The sequence below is a fragment of the Panthera onca genome, chromosome X (assembly GCF_046562875.1).
Source record: "Panthera onca isolate mPanOnc1 chromosome X, mPanOnc1 haplotype 2, whole genome shotgun sequence".
In the NCBI taxonomy this organism is placed as follows: Eukaryota; Metazoa; Chordata; class Mammalia; order Carnivora; family Felidae; genus Panthera; species Panthera onca.
The window spans coordinates 27,198,678-27,217,279 of record NC_138357.1 but is presented as its reverse complement, the minus strand read 5'-3'; the positions used below and the strand labels follow the sequence as shown (position 1 = coordinate 27,217,279).

At 40.3% G+C, this 18,602-nt stretch overlaps 1 protein-coding gene across 1 annotated transcript in view; it reads right to left on the bottom strand.

Annotated features, from left to right (window-relative positions):
* Positions 1-4,380: 4,380 nt before the first annotated feature.
* The window catches only part of TENM1 (teneurin transmembrane protein 1), a 790,868-nt gene continuing 776,646 nt past the window's right edge, over positions 4,381-18,602 (bottom strand). The window contains exons 31-34 of the mRNA XM_081792970.1: positions 13,213-13,600; positions 11,160-12,380; positions 10,210-10,352; positions 4,381-8,785 (exon numbers count right to left, since the gene is read on the bottom strand). Of these exons, the coding sequence (XP_081649096.1) occupies positions 8,027-8,785; positions 10,210-10,352; positions 11,160-12,380; positions 13,213-13,600 (2,511 nt within the window). The 3' untranslated portion in view covers positions 4,381-8,026. The remainder of the gene's footprint in view (positions 8,786-10,209; positions 10,353-11,159; positions 12,381-13,212; positions 13,601-18,602) is intronic.

Below are 18,602 nucleotides of genomic sequence, written 5' to 3'. Positions count from 1 at the left end.
ACTTGTAAAGGAATTCGGAAAGCTGACTTTCAAAACCAAATGTGTATGTTTAGATAATTTTTCCTTATTTGTGGCTTGGGTTTAAATTTTAATAGGCATAACTAATTTTTACTCTCTCTAACTTGTTCATTCTGGAATAATCCTAAATATATGAATTATGTTTGCATGTTTCTTTACCAGAGTCTTTTTTGAAAAAGCCTTTTTGAATCATGAATGGTCTTTCATATTTTAATAAAGTATTTGAAAGCTTTATTTACCTAATTTGTCTTAAAATATTTTTAAAAATATTGAGAGATAGATGCTATTAATATATGAAAGCGTTGATGAGGGCCATATTACTTATCTTATTGGACAGATTCCCTGAAAAAGGTAAGTGCTTTTCTGAGTTTGCTACTGTCAAATTTTCCAGTCCACTATCTTCTTGTGCTGGCCTTTTATTCATAATTTTTTTTCCACCTTTTCTCTCCCAGCATAAGCTTTCTTGCTATTTCCCAGTACATAATAGCTTGTGCCTTTACAGAAAGGTCATATCCTTGCCATATCTAAAATATTGCCATGCTAACATATACCTGTAAGATGCTGAGTCAAGATAGAAAAATGCACATATATTTCCAAGTGTACACCTTTCTTCAGAAAAAAAAAAACTGTGTCAGCAAGCCCACAAGAACATGACAGTTTATCAAATAGTCATTCATTTCCTCTGAAGTTTGTTCTTAAGAGATAAGGTCAGTAAGGGAGACAAGCTTAGGTAATTGTCAGTTTGGCTATTACAAGCAAGTAAGCTCTGTGGTAGTACATAGGTAGAATAAGTCTATAGAAGATGCTTCTGATTAAGACTTCTAGTGTAAATGAAGGGTTGGGTTTAAGATGTTATTTGCGGTAGAATGGATAGAGAATTAAAAATGTGAGAAAATAGCTTTAAAATCTGTTAAGGTTTAGACATCAGCTCACGTTTTATTTGATTCACTTTACTGAGTTCAGAATCCAGAGTCTATTAATAATAAAATCCTGATTTGCCCTTGAGCATCTCAAGGTTACAAGATGCCTAGTCTTCCTATGCGTGAGCTATAAATTCAACGTCGTCCCCTATGGTTGTCCTTGCAGTAAATGGGATCCCATTATTTGAGGGTTTGCAGCTAGGTGTGAAGTTAAACTACCTAGTTTGGACACTTATGTAATTTGGGGTCATTGGCCAAACTTGTAGTAAAACGCTGAATTTTCACCATTAGGCCATTTGCCTCTTAAATGAATATTCTTATGTAGAAAGATACAAGAAAACTGATTGGAGAGAGCCCATCAACATAAACTCGAGATCTGAATTTTTTTCAGCTCTGTCAGATTATTCGAGTGGTCTTAGGTAAGTCAGTCTGTTACCATTGTTGCGTTTGCCACATTGGAAAAATGAAGTCTCCCTCACCTCCCAGGATTACTCAGGTACTAGAATTATATAAATTTAAGGTAGTAATATTACTAAACATTTAAATAGCATTGATATTCGAAGATCTCTAAAAGTGAGGGTGAATAGGGAAGGAATATGGAGAAATCTATCTCCTTTAATAGTCTCAATGTAGGAGCTCTTGCCTCTTTTTTTTAAGTTTTTGTTCATTTATTTCGAGAGAGAGAGAGAAAGCACGAGAAAGGGAGGGGCAAACAGAGAGGAAAGAGCAAGAATCCCAAGCAGGCTCTGCACTGTCAGCGTGGAGCCTGATGTAGGGCTTGAAGCCATGAACCATGAGATCATGACCTGAGTGTAGATCGAGTCGGGTGCTTAACCGACTGAGCCACCCAGGCACCCCCTGCCTCTTTCTTTTTGTACTCTGAGGGTGGGTGGGATGGGTATTTAAAAAAAAATGACCAGGTGATACTAATATTCCCACCCCTCCACTGACACCATTGCGTTTTGCTGATTGGGTGTGTTGAAACAATAAGATTGTCTTCTGCTCCGTGACTCTTTTCACTGTATCTGTGTACAGTAGTCCCCAGATGCGGGGGGATGCATTCCAAGACCCCCATGGATGCCTGAAACCATGAATAGTACCAAATCTTATGTATACTATGTTTTTTCCTATATGTACATATATATCCGTGACAAAGTTTAATTCATAAATTAGGCACAGCGAGAGATTAGCAATAGCCAGTAACAAACGAGAACAATTATAACAATATACTGACATGAAAGTTACATGAATGTGGTCTCTCTCTCAAAATTTCTTACTGTACTCACTCTTCTTCTCGTGGTGATGTGAGATGATAAAACGCCTACGTGATGAGATGAAGCGAGGGGAATGACACAGGCTTGTGATAATAGCGTTAGGCTACTATTGACCTTCTGACAGTATGTCAGGAGGAGGATCTTCTGCTTCTGGACTGTAGGTTACCGCGGGTAGCTGAAAACTGTGGAAAGTGAAACCGCGACTAAGGGAAGACCGCTGTGTAAGGGGCGCCTGGGTACCTCAGTCAGTTAAGCATCTGACTTCGGCTCAGGTCATGACCTCCCATTTTGTGAGTTTGAGCTCCACATCGGGCTCTCTGTTGTCAGTGCACAGTCCCCTTCAGATCTTTTGTCTCTCTCTGTCCCTTCCTTGCTCGTGCTCGCTCTAGTTCAAAAAAAAAAAAAAAAAAAAAAAAGGCATTTAAAAAAAGGCAGCAGGGCATTTGTGACTGGTGTAAATTCCAGAATTCTAAGTTTTGGGAACAAGCAACTTGTTTGGACTATGGGTGTCCCATTACCATCAAGTTGAATTTTGCAAGATCTATCGGCCTTGCTTTCCCAGTGTCACTTGTAAATACCTTCTTGTGAAAAGTACCAAATGGCCATTGTAATGGCCCAGTATGTGAGAGCTGTTTTTTTTCGTTTTCTTTTTTTTTTCAGTCCCCCTCCGCCCCGCCCCCGACTGCCTTTCTTCCCCATTCACTTTTTTGCCAATGCATCTGGGTGCCCGGCTCTCCTAGCTCTCCCCAACCCGGCTTGCAATTCTTCATTTTCTTTCCATTGCTCAGAAAGGCATCAACAGGAGAAAGAAACCTTTTTCAAAGTAATAGCCTAGAGGCATTTAAACTTGCAACAGCTACTCTTCTTCTTCTTCTTTTTTTTTTTTTATTAAATGGGCATTTGTGACAGAGATCCTGTTTGTGTGAAAAATAAAAATGAAGAGACATCTGCTTAGGATTAGTGCCTTTCTGATTTCTGCACCTACATTTTCAAGATGATGCGGTTTTATTGTTCCCTGTTAGGGAGCTACTTTTCATATCTCAAGTGACCAGACATACTTGAGAATGCAGTTTGGCGCATGAATAACATGGGACACACCGTTCGTTTGCAATTTTATTTTTTAAAAATGAAATATTCAAAGTACTTTTTTTCTTTCAAATATCGACACATAATGTTTAACTTTAAATATTTACAGCATGTTGTTGTGATGCTCTTGTAGAAAAATGCATGCTTCTGGCCTGAAAGCCAGAGCAAAATGCAAAAGACCATTTAACTGCAGCCAGAGAACATGAACCTGTACAGTATCCAGTCACTTTTCAGCACAGGAGTGAGAGCAGGAATACAAAATTGGGACCTATTGTTTCCTAGCAACACGGCTCAGGCCATTATAACACAATTTTCAGTATGATTAGAACCTCTAACTGTTGTTATATAGAAACTGAAAATCTTGGCATACACTGTAAACATCTTTACTTTTCATGAGAAAGTAAGCAGCTAAAAAGAATATTTTTCTGACGGTAAAGGCTATACTTCTCTTTTTCACCTTCTTTCTTACCGATGCTTTTGCCAGAAGAATAGTAAAGATTTAGACATTGTCATGATTCATACAAGTAAAATATTTTTCAAGGACACAATCTGATATACTAACATTTATTTAAGAGGTTAAAGTCCACCACTAAATCTAAGGAAAGATTTTTAACTGCCAAACACATTTCCTTTGACAAATAATGTAAGATGACAACTGCCAAGACAAAATCCACAGCAAGTTTAACTAACTATTTTCAGTTACTGTTTAGGAAGTAATTTCTTCTTACACACAGTAGTAGGTTTGGTCCTTAATAGCTTTCACATGAAGGACACACTGAACTAACAGTCACTATTTTGTGTTTGAATTCTTTTTTGTTGTTTGTTGTTTTCTGTTTTTTTGTTTTTGTTTTTTTGTGTTTTTTTGTGTTTTTTATGTTTTTTTTGTGTTTTTTTTTGCTTTTTGTTTTGTTTTTTGTTTTTTTTCTTTCTTTTTTTTTTTTTTTTGTTTTTCCCTTTTGCAGAATAAAGAACCTTACAGAAGGCTGTGGAAGAGCAGTCTGAAATCTGAAGTACTAGTCAGGTCAGCTGTGTGTATGTGAGTTCCTCCAAGAAAACAAGAATGTTGTATCCAGTCTGTAGCCTTCTGTCCTTCCACAAGCTATAATACACTCCAGTCTTTCCAAAAGTTTCTTTCAATACTTGATTACTGTACTTTTGCTTCCATTGCAATTGCCCTTACAGGAACATATCTTTATAAATGCAAAAACTTTGTCCTGACTCTCTCAGGTGATATTACAGTGGGGCCTGGACTGGTGAAAACTATATTTTAAAAGGAGGAAAGAAAAGAAAAAAGAGTAGGAACAACATGATAGGATGCTTGACATGGTGTTGATCGCAATGAAAAAGAAAAATCGTAGAAAAAGTATCATTCAATTTTATACTTCTCTATGTGGTTAGCATGTGAATTCCAAATTATACATCGTCAAGTTTTTATACATTTGGCTATGTGGTATATATATTATATTCTATATATATAGTCTCTATATTATAGATCTTCTAGATAAATTGACAGTAAAGGACACGCTTATTTTACACAGCGTTTTGCTGGGTTAAAAATAAAACATATGCCTATTTATATGGAGAATGTTTTGCTAGAAATTAGTTTATGAATTGAGCTTTATTTCCCTTTCCTTCAGGAGTCATGCTTCTAATCAATAATGATTAGAATGGCAACTAAAAATAAATGTATTTAAATGTCTGCTAAACTGAACTTTGCAGTTCATTTGGATCTCTAGACTGTAGTGCAAGAGTAAAAACAGAACAGAATAGAACAAATAAAATGGGCCTAACTAGGAAAAAGAAACAACCACAGAGTATTCCCTGCCTCCGGCCCAGAATGTTCTTCATGAGAGCCCAACTAGAGTGCCCTCGTTCTAACTTGAATAGTGTGTGGCTGTCCAGTGTCAGCTGCCTGTGCCTGTGCTCTGGGTGTGAGAAATTCGTGTTTCTCTGTAAGATGCATTCACTTTCATCAGGGAATGCAAACAAAGTGTTCTTTCGCTAATTTAAACTTCAGAATTACAAATCAATGACGGCATTCTTTGTATTCAGCTGAACGATGTACCCCACGTCTCCACGTTCTTATTAAGAAATGCCAAAATGTTTCTCTTAGATTTACTGTGCATTAGCGCTAACCTTTTGGGTTTTTTTTTTTCCTCTTTCCTCCCACAAACTTCGGGAGAGGTAAAGAGAGCAATAATAGTTCAAGGCAGTATTAAAACCACAGCTATAAGTGATAAAAAGTGCATTTCCTGAATATAATACAAATGTAACTTTAAGAAACTAAAGGCACAAACTAAATAAATATGTATTACAAACTAGAAATGCACAGTTCAAGGTAATTACTATTAAGTAAAAGCCTCAAATATTTGTTTCTAATGGATATTTAAAGCAGTTTGAAAATGATACATCATCAGTGAATTGCAAAAAGTATAATAATCGCTTAAAATATAAGCAAAATAGACTCTAATATTGACATCTTGGATTAGTGATAAAATACATCATCACATTTATGAATGCACTCTCTATATACAGTTCACAAATTATTTTTCCATTGATTTAAAAGAACATCAGAGGTTCTAGGAACATAAGGTCCATTTTTAGGCTGGTGTGGAGGTATTCAAATTTTCAACAAGTTGGTTCAAAATTTTAGAATCCCATCCTGAATAAACAGTATACCACTAACACAGGCCTGATTCAGAAAAAAAAATAATGTGATTATAGTCTGGATTAGTAATCTCTTGAGCTGGTGTGCTTCCAATCAAAAAGAGAGAGGAGTTCATCATGAATTCTCTCTGGGTCTCTCTGTGTCTCTCAGAATACACACGTAAGAATGTGGTAACCCCAACCTGATGTTTTTGAAAATGAAATGTTTGGATACACCCTCCCCTACTGTCTGCGGGTCCTTGCCTTTTCCTCCCTCTACTTGGTGGAGTAAGGAGCCAGACTCTTTCCAAACCTTAACGTGAGCCCGGATTCTGACTTCGCATATTTTCAAAGGAAACCGTCATCACCAAGCGAGGCAATGACCCCACACTGCATTTAGGAAGCAGCTGGAAAGAATCCAAACTGTAACACTCCATCATAAATCCTCCTTCAGACATAGCAAATATCCAGACCCAGTGATGAAAGTGCTAAAGCTGGCTCAGGGGAATTTTCTGCGGGCCACATTGTGCTGTCATGTCTTTTCATTTGTGGTAACTTACAATTACGCAGCATTTTACAAACTGTCTCTTTGTCACTGGGCACAAATCTCCTAGCTCACCAAGGGGCTTCTTTTTGCTACAGGATTCATAAAGATTGAGGAACCGCAACTGATATTAACACTAATCCTGATTTTTTTCCAAAGTTTAAATGATCATGGAACAAAAATAACCCTTTCTGGAAAACAGTTATTTTCCTAGGCAGGACACATGATTAAATCAAAATAAACGGGTAAAGACAGAGAACTAAAATAACTCAAGTATCAATTGTTTTAGTAAAAAACAGTCTGCCTCTCTCTAATCAGTTGAAATGTTTTAGATTGGAAAGGGTTCACTTAATTAAATTTCCTGACTGTGGAGGGGAGATGTTCCATACAGAATTGTACATTTGAAAGATAAATCTAAGTGGTATGAATCAATGTGGCAGCAACTACTGTGATGTTCCCTTTGGTGCTTTCCTTTCGTCTTAGTACTAGGTCTATTTTTTTTTTTTTTTTTAAGGTTTTGGCTCTTCTGAATTTCTGCAGTAGTAGTGAATGTATTTATCAGCATCCCAGGCATGTATGCCTGATAAAACCTCTTGTTTTTTTTTTTTTTCTGTACCAGAATCATTTGTAGTAAATTACCTTTCATGTGCACAAAACCATTGGATTAGTGTATAAATATGGAATCACTAATGTGAAACTATGACCAAAACACACCCTATATATAGATGAGTAATTCCTACCCAGGTTAATAGAAGCTATGTTTACCTGACACCAATACAGCCAGACAATTTGGTGAAAAAATGGAGTCAAAACAGGTTGTGCAGGAGACGTTCCATTGGCCAGCTGCCTTGGTATCACGTACACATGAGCAAATAGTGGCATTTCAGTCTGTTACCACACCCACAGGGAAGCATGGTAGGCAGAATCCGGCCACCGCACGCCAAAACACAGCACAACAACATGGCATTTACTTTAACAAGCAAGGAGGAATAATCAGGGAGGAAGGGCAAATGGGTCGTGACTCTGGGAGATGGTGGCGGACGCCATTTTCCACTTGTTAAGTTTCCTATAACGGATCTGGAAAACGCGAAAGGGCCGGCAGTCTTTCGAAATGCAAGGTTCAGAATCCTATCGCACCACATTTTCAGATAGCTCGCAAGTTCTGCCAACAGTTAAACGTGAAACTTTCGCGTCACAGTAGAGATACGTAGAACCTTGGGTTCTTTATACTTGAACTCATGTGCATGGTTCGACAAATTTAAAGTGGTGCTTTCTGGAAACTTTTTTTTTTTTTTTTAGCTGTTTTACTTGTGTTATTTTGAATACTGCCACACAAGAACTAAAAATCTCTCATTTCTTAAAGAGTTTAGACAAACAATATTAAAATACCATCTTCCGTCACATTGAAAGGCAGTTGGATATGTTTTTCCTCCATATTTACATATACAGAGTTCTGATCTAGAAAACCAATACAACAAACCATTTTATGTTTTAAAAACAGGCAGTCTTTGGTGACGCAAAGGCAGAGATGTTTTTTGTTACCTCCTGCCTATTTCGCTCTGTCTCATAAAGTGAATATTGTTGGCGCTGTCAGAAAGTTCTAAATACTGCTCGACAGACAAAACAAAATACCCATCATAACCTTGTACCCTCCCAGTGCTCAAAAGCTGCTGCTTTTCCCCCTCTGTCCATGCCCGAATACCCTCCTCCCCTTCTTGCAGCCTTCTCTGTTCCTTAGTCCAGGCCTGGGCCACAGCGCGTTGTCTGGCAATCTCCAGCACGTGATTCTTCTCCTCTTCGACAGTTGTCCCATACCGGATGTTGAAGCACAGAGCCCCGTGCTGGAGCTGGATATCCGCAAACCGTCTAGTCCTCCCATTCAACACAGAGGTCATCTGGGACACAGTGACATTGACACCATTCTCTAGAATCCGCCTCCCCCCAGTGTTCCCGATGAGCACCAGGTCTTCCTCCAGAGACCCAAGCTTAATGAAGTAGTGAGTGTCCCTCCCCTCTATGGTAAAATGAAGGTTTTCCAGGTAATGAGCATTATTGAGAATGGCAGCAAGCCGCCTGCTATCTTCGTTGGCTACTCCTATAATATCGGCTGTTACTATGCCATCCTTGATGGCGAATTTTATACCTTTTCCAAAAACAGAAGGAACAGCAGCAAACCTCGGTTGCTTCCCTCCTTCAAGGCACCGTCCATCATTGTATCGGGGAGTCATAGGAAGTTGGTCCAGGGAAATGAAATTCCTGAGCTGTTTCTGGAGCTCACACTGAATACCTAGGATAGTCTAGGAGAGAAGAAAGGCACAGTGCAAAAATGCAGCACAGGGTCAGACACCTGTCATGCTTGGGGACTGTGGAGAGCACCTTCTTGCTTTACGGTGCTGGTGAGTGAGTTCAAAGCAAGATAAATTTGGACTCTCTTCATCAGAGATTTGGCAAAGACAAGACTAACGGGTTACTTGGCCACCTGGCTATGTTTCTTGATGTCTTGGTGAGTTAAACCTAAGGAAATGTACTAGAACCTTGGAGCCAAAAGTCGCTTCAAGGTACATGGGGCCAGCTCCCCCAAAACAAAGACCTTTCGTTTTCACCAATGTAACTAATACGATCTGTTACCGTACGTGGTGTAATACATTAGCCACAGTGAGGAGCAGAGATGGCTTAAGGCATTATTCTTGGCTTTAAACAGATTATGACCTTATAAATAACCACAGCAAAGCAGCAAGAAGATCTTATGAGGACTTAAAACCAAAACAAAACCAAAAACAACCCTTTCTATTGTGGACATTTTCAAACATACTAAGAAATAGAGAGAATGGTGAACCGCCAAGTATCCATAACAGGGCTTCAGCAATTTTCAACATTTTGATTAACTTTTTAAAAAAGGATTTTTAATTGCAAAAAGGACTTTTAATGACGTTTTAATTATAAAAAATTACTTTTACATATTATATGTATTTAGGGATAAGCCTATAGCACCCATTTAAAATTGCCTTTCCCTTATAATTTTTTACACTTAAATTTCAAGCCCTCCCACCCAAATATCAGTTTTATTCTGAAGTATTTTTTTTTCTTTTTGCAAACAGACACTCCTCTATTTCTTTCAATTGAAAGGAAAAGTTACTTCATGTTTCCATTTGTTCCTCATCCTCTTGATGAAATTACCTGTTAAACCGTGACTAGTCTGGCATTCCTTTTTCCCAGAGACTTTATCCCTATACTCTTTATTACTTTCACTTCACTGATCTTATGTACTTTTTCTTGGTCAGAATAATTTAATTCTGTTCTTCCCATGCTCTTAATGCACCACACCCTAAATTATTTTGCTGTTGGAAATCTGAAGATTTTACATCTGTCAGTGAACAGTTTTCTCTATACAGAGTCCATAATTGCCCTTGGTAGGCCGTTGCAGAATTTTAAAAGTTGACTTCGTCTTGTTTGTCTACTTCAGCAGGTCACCAAGTGCCATATTGGCCTTGTCTTTCCTAAAAGCTCTGATTCCCTGATCCTTTCCTCATGGAAGCTTTTTTCTGCCTCCTCATTAATCATGGACATTTTAGTGAATATTCAAGATGACTCAAAAATAAGGAAGGAAATACATGTTAATGCCATCTCGGGGTGTTGGATGCTCCTCTGGTTTTTTGTTTTGTTTTGTTTGTTTGTTTGTTCGTTTTTTCAGATACACAGAGACGGTAAAAGTTTTACTAACCTTTCCGGGATCCCACTCTGGAGTTTTTGTCTGAAGCTGGAGAAGCTCATAAGTTAACTCCAAATTTTCTAATTCTGGTTTGGGGAATCCAGGTAGAACATTGTGTAGCTGGAAACCAAATAGCTCCAGCCAACTTCCAATGTCTGTGAAGCACAGAATAGAAAAGGAAAACAAATGATGAAGCCCATAGTTTACAACCTTTGTGAAAAGCTTGAATGATGCCTCCCCTGCCTTCAGTATGTTCAGCCAGTGGGAAGTTAGGGATTGAACTCCCCCTTCTATCACCTGCTCCAAAGCCTATGATCCACTCTCTACTGGGAAACCTTTTGATTCGTGGAGAATCACAGAGATGGGTTCGGTTTACAGCATTGAAACTCTTAAAAAATTTTTTTTCTTAAATTTATTTTTTGAGAGAGAGCGAGCGAGCAAGCAGGGAGGAGCAGAGAGAGACAAAGGGAGGGAGAGAGAGAATCCCAAGCAGGTTCCACACTGTCAGCATGGAGCCCAACGTGGGGTTTGAACTCACGAACTGTGCGATCATGGCCTGAGCCAAAACCAAGAGTCGGATGGCCAACCGACTGAGCCACCCAGGCGCCCCACATTGAATCTCTTAATGTGGTGGTGGCACTGAGGCCACACAGATCGTAATATTAGGTTTATTTGATGGAACATAATTCTGAAGTTTTTAAATGAAACCATTCATATAAGCTTTGAAGAGTGAAAACTACAAACAGCAAGCTTAAAAGGAAAGAAACGATGCACTGGGATGAAAAAGCATCGTGTTCTGTGCCACCTGCACAGTTTTGCTTGCCCTAGAAAACTAAGGAAGAGAGTGACTGCATAATAACTTGTGGGCTAACTGGCAGGAAGAGGAAGCATATTTACAAAGGCACGGAGATTATGTGATAAACACCACCGAGTTATTTCAAGTTTAGTGTAAAGCTTTGTACCTGTGGTATACTTTGCAACATCTTCAATTTTGCCAACTGGGTAGTTATTTTCAAAGGAGTAGAGGTTGAATGGTTTAGGAAGGAGGTTCAACTGTTTCCATATGTGATGATTGGGCGTTGTCCACCTACCAGCAACAACATCATAATCCCTTTGCCCCAGGTGCACTAATTTAGTAAGCAAATCATAGAGTCCTCCATGAAAACCAATGATGACCTGAAAGTCAGGGTAAGTGTCATGGTAGATGTCTCCATAAGGCGTGTACAAGATCTCTTTTATCACCTGACCTCGGCTGCTGAACACAGCCAGTGGCGTGCCCGTATTATCACAGGCTACGTAATATTCTTCACCACTGCTTAGCTCCATGGCAATGAGGTGACCTTGGAGATCGTAATACAGGGATGTGATCTCTGAGCTCGTGTGGTTGTACAAATGAGTAATTCTTATGGGATTGGCAAGGTCTGCATAAAAGAACTGAAGGTGCTGCCCTAGGCTGGACTTACTGGCGACACGTCGCCCGAGCCCATCATAGTAATACTGCACAGTCCAGCCAGAAGCCTTATTGTAGGCTTTCTGCAGCAGACCATTAGAATTATATTCAAATATGTCATTTCCCCTCTGCCGCAGAAAGCCATCTTCATCCATTTTATACTGAATTTCTCCTAGTCTGGTGATGCGGTCTCGGAGGTCATATCGGAGGGGAGTAAGACGAGCACTATTCCCGTGGCTTAAGAGGTTGATGTTTCCATTCAGGTCATAACTGTAACGCCACTGGGTTTTGTCATTTACGGAAACAGTCTGCAGCTGCCCGTCAGCATCGTATTCGTAGAAGTATCTTGTTATGTTGGCATCCACTCCCACTCTTATATCGCATATCACCATACGCCCCATATTATCATACTGAATAGTCATCCAGTAGGCAATTGCCTTTAGGATTTCGTATTGGACTTCGATAACTTGTCCGCTGGCACTGAAGATCTTGGTATGCTTCATCACCGTAGTAGTTATGACCTGATTTAAATCGTAATTAATTACACTGAATTTTCCAAACTGCTCTGTTCTACCAGAAACATCAACATATCGGTACAGATCTATGGGCAAAGGGGTTTCATTGATCACAGCTTGCATGCTGGTGACGCGGAAGTTGTTGTAGCTGTAGTCAAACCGAGCATTCACCAGACCTTCTTCACTGAACCTGAAGATCTGGCGTCCAATAAGAGGTCCTGAGGAATCAAAATAAAAATAATGAGAACAGAGCTAGATGCGTAATGGTGAACAATCAGAAAGGTCTCGTGTTATTTTCCTTAGCAGCAATGCTTTTACGTTCAAAATAAGATATTAGAGGTTGACCTCTGATACCGAAAGCGTATCATCTCATAGATATGTACTCTCACAGTTGTGGTCATTAAATATGAAAAAATACTGTATGTTATAGAATAATTTAACTATAGGACCTACGTAAGTAATAACCCATCCGGTAGCCTGGGGTGAGGAAACTGATATTATAAACATGCTTTCTTGTTATAATCACTGACAAGAATGCTTTTAATTCATTTAACCCGTGCTACAAAATCAGCAGGTCAGATTTCCACGAAGCCCAGCATTAAAGTAACTGAATTTGGCATTTTCCAAGCTCAAGGGATGAAAGAGATTCAAAAGTTCTGACTTTTGAACATATTTTGCCATCAGCTGAGGCTTATAGAGGTCACATGGGGCTTGAGCTCGTTTCGGTGAGGCTCAAATCTTGCAGCTGCACCTTTGGGATGATTTGGTGGTGAGCTACAAATGAGCACACAGACTAGGTTCTCTGATCTCAACGTTTCTGAGAGCCAAGACAGGGACAAAGAGATGTATGGTGGTTTCCTAAGGAATCACCTTTCATGCAGTCTATAGCAGGTTTTTAATTTTCAAAGGAAGATAATTTAATAACTAAAGGGAACACGTGTTGGATTGAATGTCTACAGGATAATGATTCTATTTCACACTGTGGCCGGCAAAAATTTCATAGGAAAATACCGGTACGGTTGTACACATCCCCACCGTTTCACGACAAACCTGTTTGCCTATATCTGATTGTGCAAATGAAGCCGTCATGCATCAGGTGTATTGTCTTAATCACTCCAGAAGACTCTTCATAGGTTAATGTGACCTGAGTGGTATCATAGAGAATCTCAGACAGCCTTGCTTGCTTGGTGTATTTGTATAACACTCTGCGCCCGGTTCCCAGATGCAGGGTCTGTAGCAGTCGGCCATCTCGACTGTAGTCTTGGATAAAAGAGGTGCTACTGTCTGGTGGGGTGTAGATGTTCCGGTAGTAGCCCACTGAAAGCATGGTTTGTAAGCTGTGGCGCACCATACTAGGCATGGTGACCGAGAGCAGACAGTCTGATTGGTCATACTCAAAGATGTAACGCCTCTGGCTATGTAAGAGAAGCATCACAGACTGAAACGAGACAAAGGCGAAATAGCGTATTATGTACCACTGAAGTTGAGGAGAAGAAAGAAACGCATTCATCCATTCAACACAGATTTATCGAGCACTTACTATGTGCCAGGCACCGTGGTGGACCCTAGTGGATACAGTAGTGGGCAGTCACGGTGTCTAACCATATGGAGCTTACAGTTTAAGGGAGGAGGAAGACAAGCAACCAAGCAATTGCAATATAGTGTGAAACGTGTTATGACAGAGGAAGGACAGGGTGCCTAGCAGAGGAAGAATAGCTAACCCAGACTTAAGAGGTGAGGAAAGGCTTCCTGGAGGAAGTGACTTCTGAGTTGAGACCTAAAGAATGACCAAGGCTTGGCCGGGTGAAGGCAAGGAAACGGGGCGGGGGGCGCAGGGTAGGGAGAGAGTGCCCCTGACAAGAGCACAGCATTGTGAGGGGCTGGATAAGAGAGATGGCTTTTCAGAGGATGAGAGCAATTTCATGTGGCCAGAGCGTGGGTGTGTCAGAGGGGAGGGGATGGTGACTGGCAAGAGACAAGGCCAGTTAAGTAGGCTGGGTCCAGATTATGCTGGGCTTTCTAAGCCATGCTAGAGACCGGACTTAAACATGTTGGCCACAGGCAACCACTGAAAGCAAGTCAAAGGGCGGGGTGCTGGCAGAGCTGGGAGAAGCAATCGGTCAATGTTCCAGAAAGGTTACTGTTTGCGGAGAAGCATCCACGTGGCGATGGACTGGGGGGAGGTAAATGGAGGGTGAGGCGTGCCACATGTGGAGTTATGGTCACCAAAAAAGTATTCATTGACTTCACATAGTCGTAAATGTCTTCCTCAAAAGTTGTATGCAAAATGTTATTATTACTGCTTTGCAATTTGTGTTTTATTTGGTTTTTTATTTGAGTACCGTTGACATTTTTTCAAAATTTTATTTTTAAGTAATCTCTACGTCCAACGTGGGGCTCGAACTTACAACCCTGAGATCAAGAGTCGCATGTTCTACTGACTGAGCCCGCCGGGAGCCCCTATAGTTGACGTTTTAAAAATATTGGACTGTAGTTGACAAGCAATTCATATTTTAAACTATATTAGGGGAACATGCCATTAGAAGTGAAGAATTCTCTGGATATACAACCCCTTTCCTCCAAACTGATCCATATTTCAGAAAGTTATTTGTTGAGGTATAATGCCTCGCATGTAATTAGGTATTTCACTGATATTGGTTTTACCTTATTTTAACTTTAAATACAAACATAAAAGGAGCACTGTTTTACAGGGGACTCAATCCTATTTCTAACTGAAAAGCATTTAAATCTCATCTTTTAATAAAAATTTAAAAAACGCTCAGCCCCGGAGAGTCTCATGTAACACTCTAAGGACGCTTTTCCCTTCCCTTTTTGAAAATTACCTTATCAAGCGAAAGGATTTAGTTGAGCTTTATTTTCTGAAGTTTGTGTTATGTAAATGATAGGTATCTTTTCATTTTCTAAACATAAATTACATTAATATTTATGAATACCAATTGCATAAGCACACATAATGTACACTTAAACCTTCTAAACGTGAAACTAGATTCTAATATTAAATGTCTTTCTTGAAACTGCATATCCTCCCTGCCCTTCTGAGAATTATTGATTTGGAATCGCATGTCAGGACCGTGAAGTCAAAGTCAGCAGTTATTTTCTCCTTTGTTCATCCTGTTTTCCCCCACCAAGTACTCTGCCTCGCGGGTACAGAGCTGCGTGCGGAAACTCTGTCACCTTATCACCTGTGGACAACATGCAGCTCCAAAACAGAGGCACTCCCACTGAACAGAGAGGCAGGAGACTTGGCTTTTCCGTGTGGGCATGAGGACACGAAGGGAGAACCACGTCCTTGACCGAGGCAGAACCCACAGACCCGGGGGGCAGCTGGCGGAAGATGCCTTTGCATTACCCTATGCTCCCAGTCCGATTTCTTAGCTCCTTTCCACTCTGTTCTGTCAGTTTGCCACGAGCAAATGACATCTGTCACCTGCGATGCAGGCCAGGGACAATCACCATATGGCTCCCGCGCATTATCTCGTACCAGCCTGCCTGGGCCATGCCTTTCCCAGTCGCTGTATGCGCCCTGCCAAACATTTGTAGCACATCGCCACTGTCCCCCCCCCCCACCTCCCGCCTCATCCACTGCGCTGCAGTGAACCACTGCCTGACCCCGTTCCTAGGTGGTGCTGATGCCGTGCTCTCTCAAAAGCTCCCCGGTCTGTTTTAAAGCTTTCTGCCAGTGGCGAGAACGCGGATGATGCGATTAGAAATCTCGTGAATGTAACTGTGGTGTTGCCAGAATACCATTTAGCTCTCACTTGGCTGCCTTTTCACTTTGGGTGGGCATTATTATCAGTTTGTTCAGTAACAATGCCTATGAGTCCATCCAGTGCCCACAGTGCTGCTACGGCGGGATAAAAGGCCATTTCTTAGGAGTGCAAACAATAGAGTGGGAGACTTTGTATTTTTTTAATTGGTTGTGGGATCCTAAAAGAGAGCATTGTAAAGAAGAAAGAAAGAACAAGCACGGATATTCATTTGAACGAGACTAGCTAGAAATGAGAGATGGTAGAAATTTGAAAAGCTAAAGCATTTGAATAACCACCAGATGGCAGTGTGGGGCCACCTGGAAGCTCAAGCTACGTACAGTGTATTGTATCCCCCGAGGCAGCCTTTGGAAATTTCAGCCCCAAAGAGGCAATTTTGTGTAAATGTATCAGGCTAAAGCATCTTATTAAATGATTATAAAATATCTTTAAATGCATTTTAAAAATGAAGTCCTTAAGAACGATTTTAGGAAACCGAAAGATTTACATTTACTGTAATACAAAATTTTAGCCCCACAAGTCTTCAAAATATAATTAACTCAGAGAAGTCTCATAAATCAAGATAGAGAATTAATGACCACATAGAGAAAATTTAAGAAACAATAATTGATTTTTTTAATAGAGAAGAGATCCTTTAAGCAACCGCAGCTATTACCCAAATTATTTTTCTTCTAATGGCTTGGAGACCATTGTGCATGAAAATGATACATGTATCTTTCACCTGCTCTAGCGGAAGTCATGTAATTTGGACAAAATTTCTGCACGTTAAGGTGAACTATCTGCTGTTGTTTTGAATATAACATGGTATAGGGATGGCAAGCAAATTTACAGAGATAACACCAGATGGATTTTGAGATATAAAATGAGGTCTACGTTTTCAAGCTTGAGAATCCTTACTTTAAAAAAAAATTTTTTTTTAATGTTTTTATTTATTTTTGAGACACAGAGAGACAGAACATGAGCAGGGGAGCGGCAGAGAGAGAGGGAGACACAGAATCGGAAGCAGGTTCCGGGCTCTGAGCTGTCAGCACAGAACCCGACGCGGCGCTCCAATTCACGGACTGTGAGATCATGATCTGAGCCGAAGTCGGCCGCTTAACCGACTGAGCCACCCAGGCGCCCCGAGAATCCTTACTTTAAAATATACTATGAGAGCCAGTGTCTTTGTGTTTGCTCTGCCCCACACGTAGTGAAAGAACGTGCCAGCAAAGGCCATGTCACAGAGGACAGAAAAGAGCACAAGAAGACACAGAACCTCATCACCTCACTGGAAAAGCTACATGGAAGTTGGACTTCGGTACAATTCAGTATGCTTCCCCCCCTTTTCTTCTTTCTAGCATCACAATTTGAAAAATGCTTTAATTTTCTTTTTTTCTTCCTTCATTTTCCTTCCTCCTTTCTTTCCTTGTTTGAATTTACCTACCAGGAGCAGCAAGTAAGTGGCATTTGTTCTGGACTTAAAAAATAAATGCTATAATGCAAATGGAAATGGAAAGAAACTAACTTTTATTGAAAGATGTCCTGGGTGCTTTATATTAAGTTATTTCACTTAATCATCACATCTATTCATTGAATGCATTATTATTGCTGGTAATTATAATGTTAATAAACTCCATCTCATGATACATGATTTTTTGGAAAGTAAAGAGCCATTCCAAAATTGTGGGCTTTGCACGTTCTGAGTTTTGCATAATAGGATTGCTGAAGTCAGGAGCTACTTTTTAATTAGAGAACAAATTAAACGTGAACTCAAGAAAGGGACGAAAGTCAACTAAAAGGCACACGTGATTTGGGCTTGTCTCGCTGGTCAGTAAACTAGTCTCTGGAAGTCACTAGGGCTTCTCTTGATACGTGACACATCAGTCAGGTCTTATTTCTGTCCACTGCAGGATACAGTTGGGGTTTTTTGTTTGTTTTGCTTTTAAAGAGTTATTGCCAACTAAGTTTCTGTAGCGAAGAGAACTTATGTGAAGTTTACTTCACGTGATTCTTTGCTGAGGAAAGTTCGATGAAATAATCAGCTAATTCAGAAAAGAGAAACAATAAAATCGCTTCCGTGGTGTCAAAGAGGCTACACTCAGGGCTAAACATTAGGTTTTCAATAGGCTTTTTCGTTTGTGTACAGACAGCATAAAGGAAAAGTCTTAGAGACTCAGACGCAACTGTCCACAGGCAGTTGGAGCTCAGTGTGCAAACTACGCGCTAATGAAGCTGGGGTTAGGAGTTCAAACCCATGCGGCTCCTAGGGAGTGTTGGCCACTTCACTAGCCACATGTGCGACCTGCGGAGGGGTCAGTGCAAACGCGTCCTCATTCCTCGAAAAACAAATCAGCTTATAATCTAATAATCAGGGGCATCTTTTCAAAAAAAATTTACAATATGTTTATTTATTTTTGAGAGACAGAGAGAGAGACAGACAAAGCGAGAGAGAGACAAAGGAAGAACAAGCGGGCGTGGGGGGGCAGATAGAAGGAGAGACACAATCCCAAGCAGGCTCCACGCTGTCAGCGTAGAGCCCCATGTGGGGCTCAGACCCAAGAACCGAGAGATCAAGACCCGAGCCGAGATTAAGAGTTGAACGCTTAACCGACTGAGCCACCCAGGCAAGCCTGGCATCTTTTTTTCATATGAAGGTCGCTACATGCGTCTCCC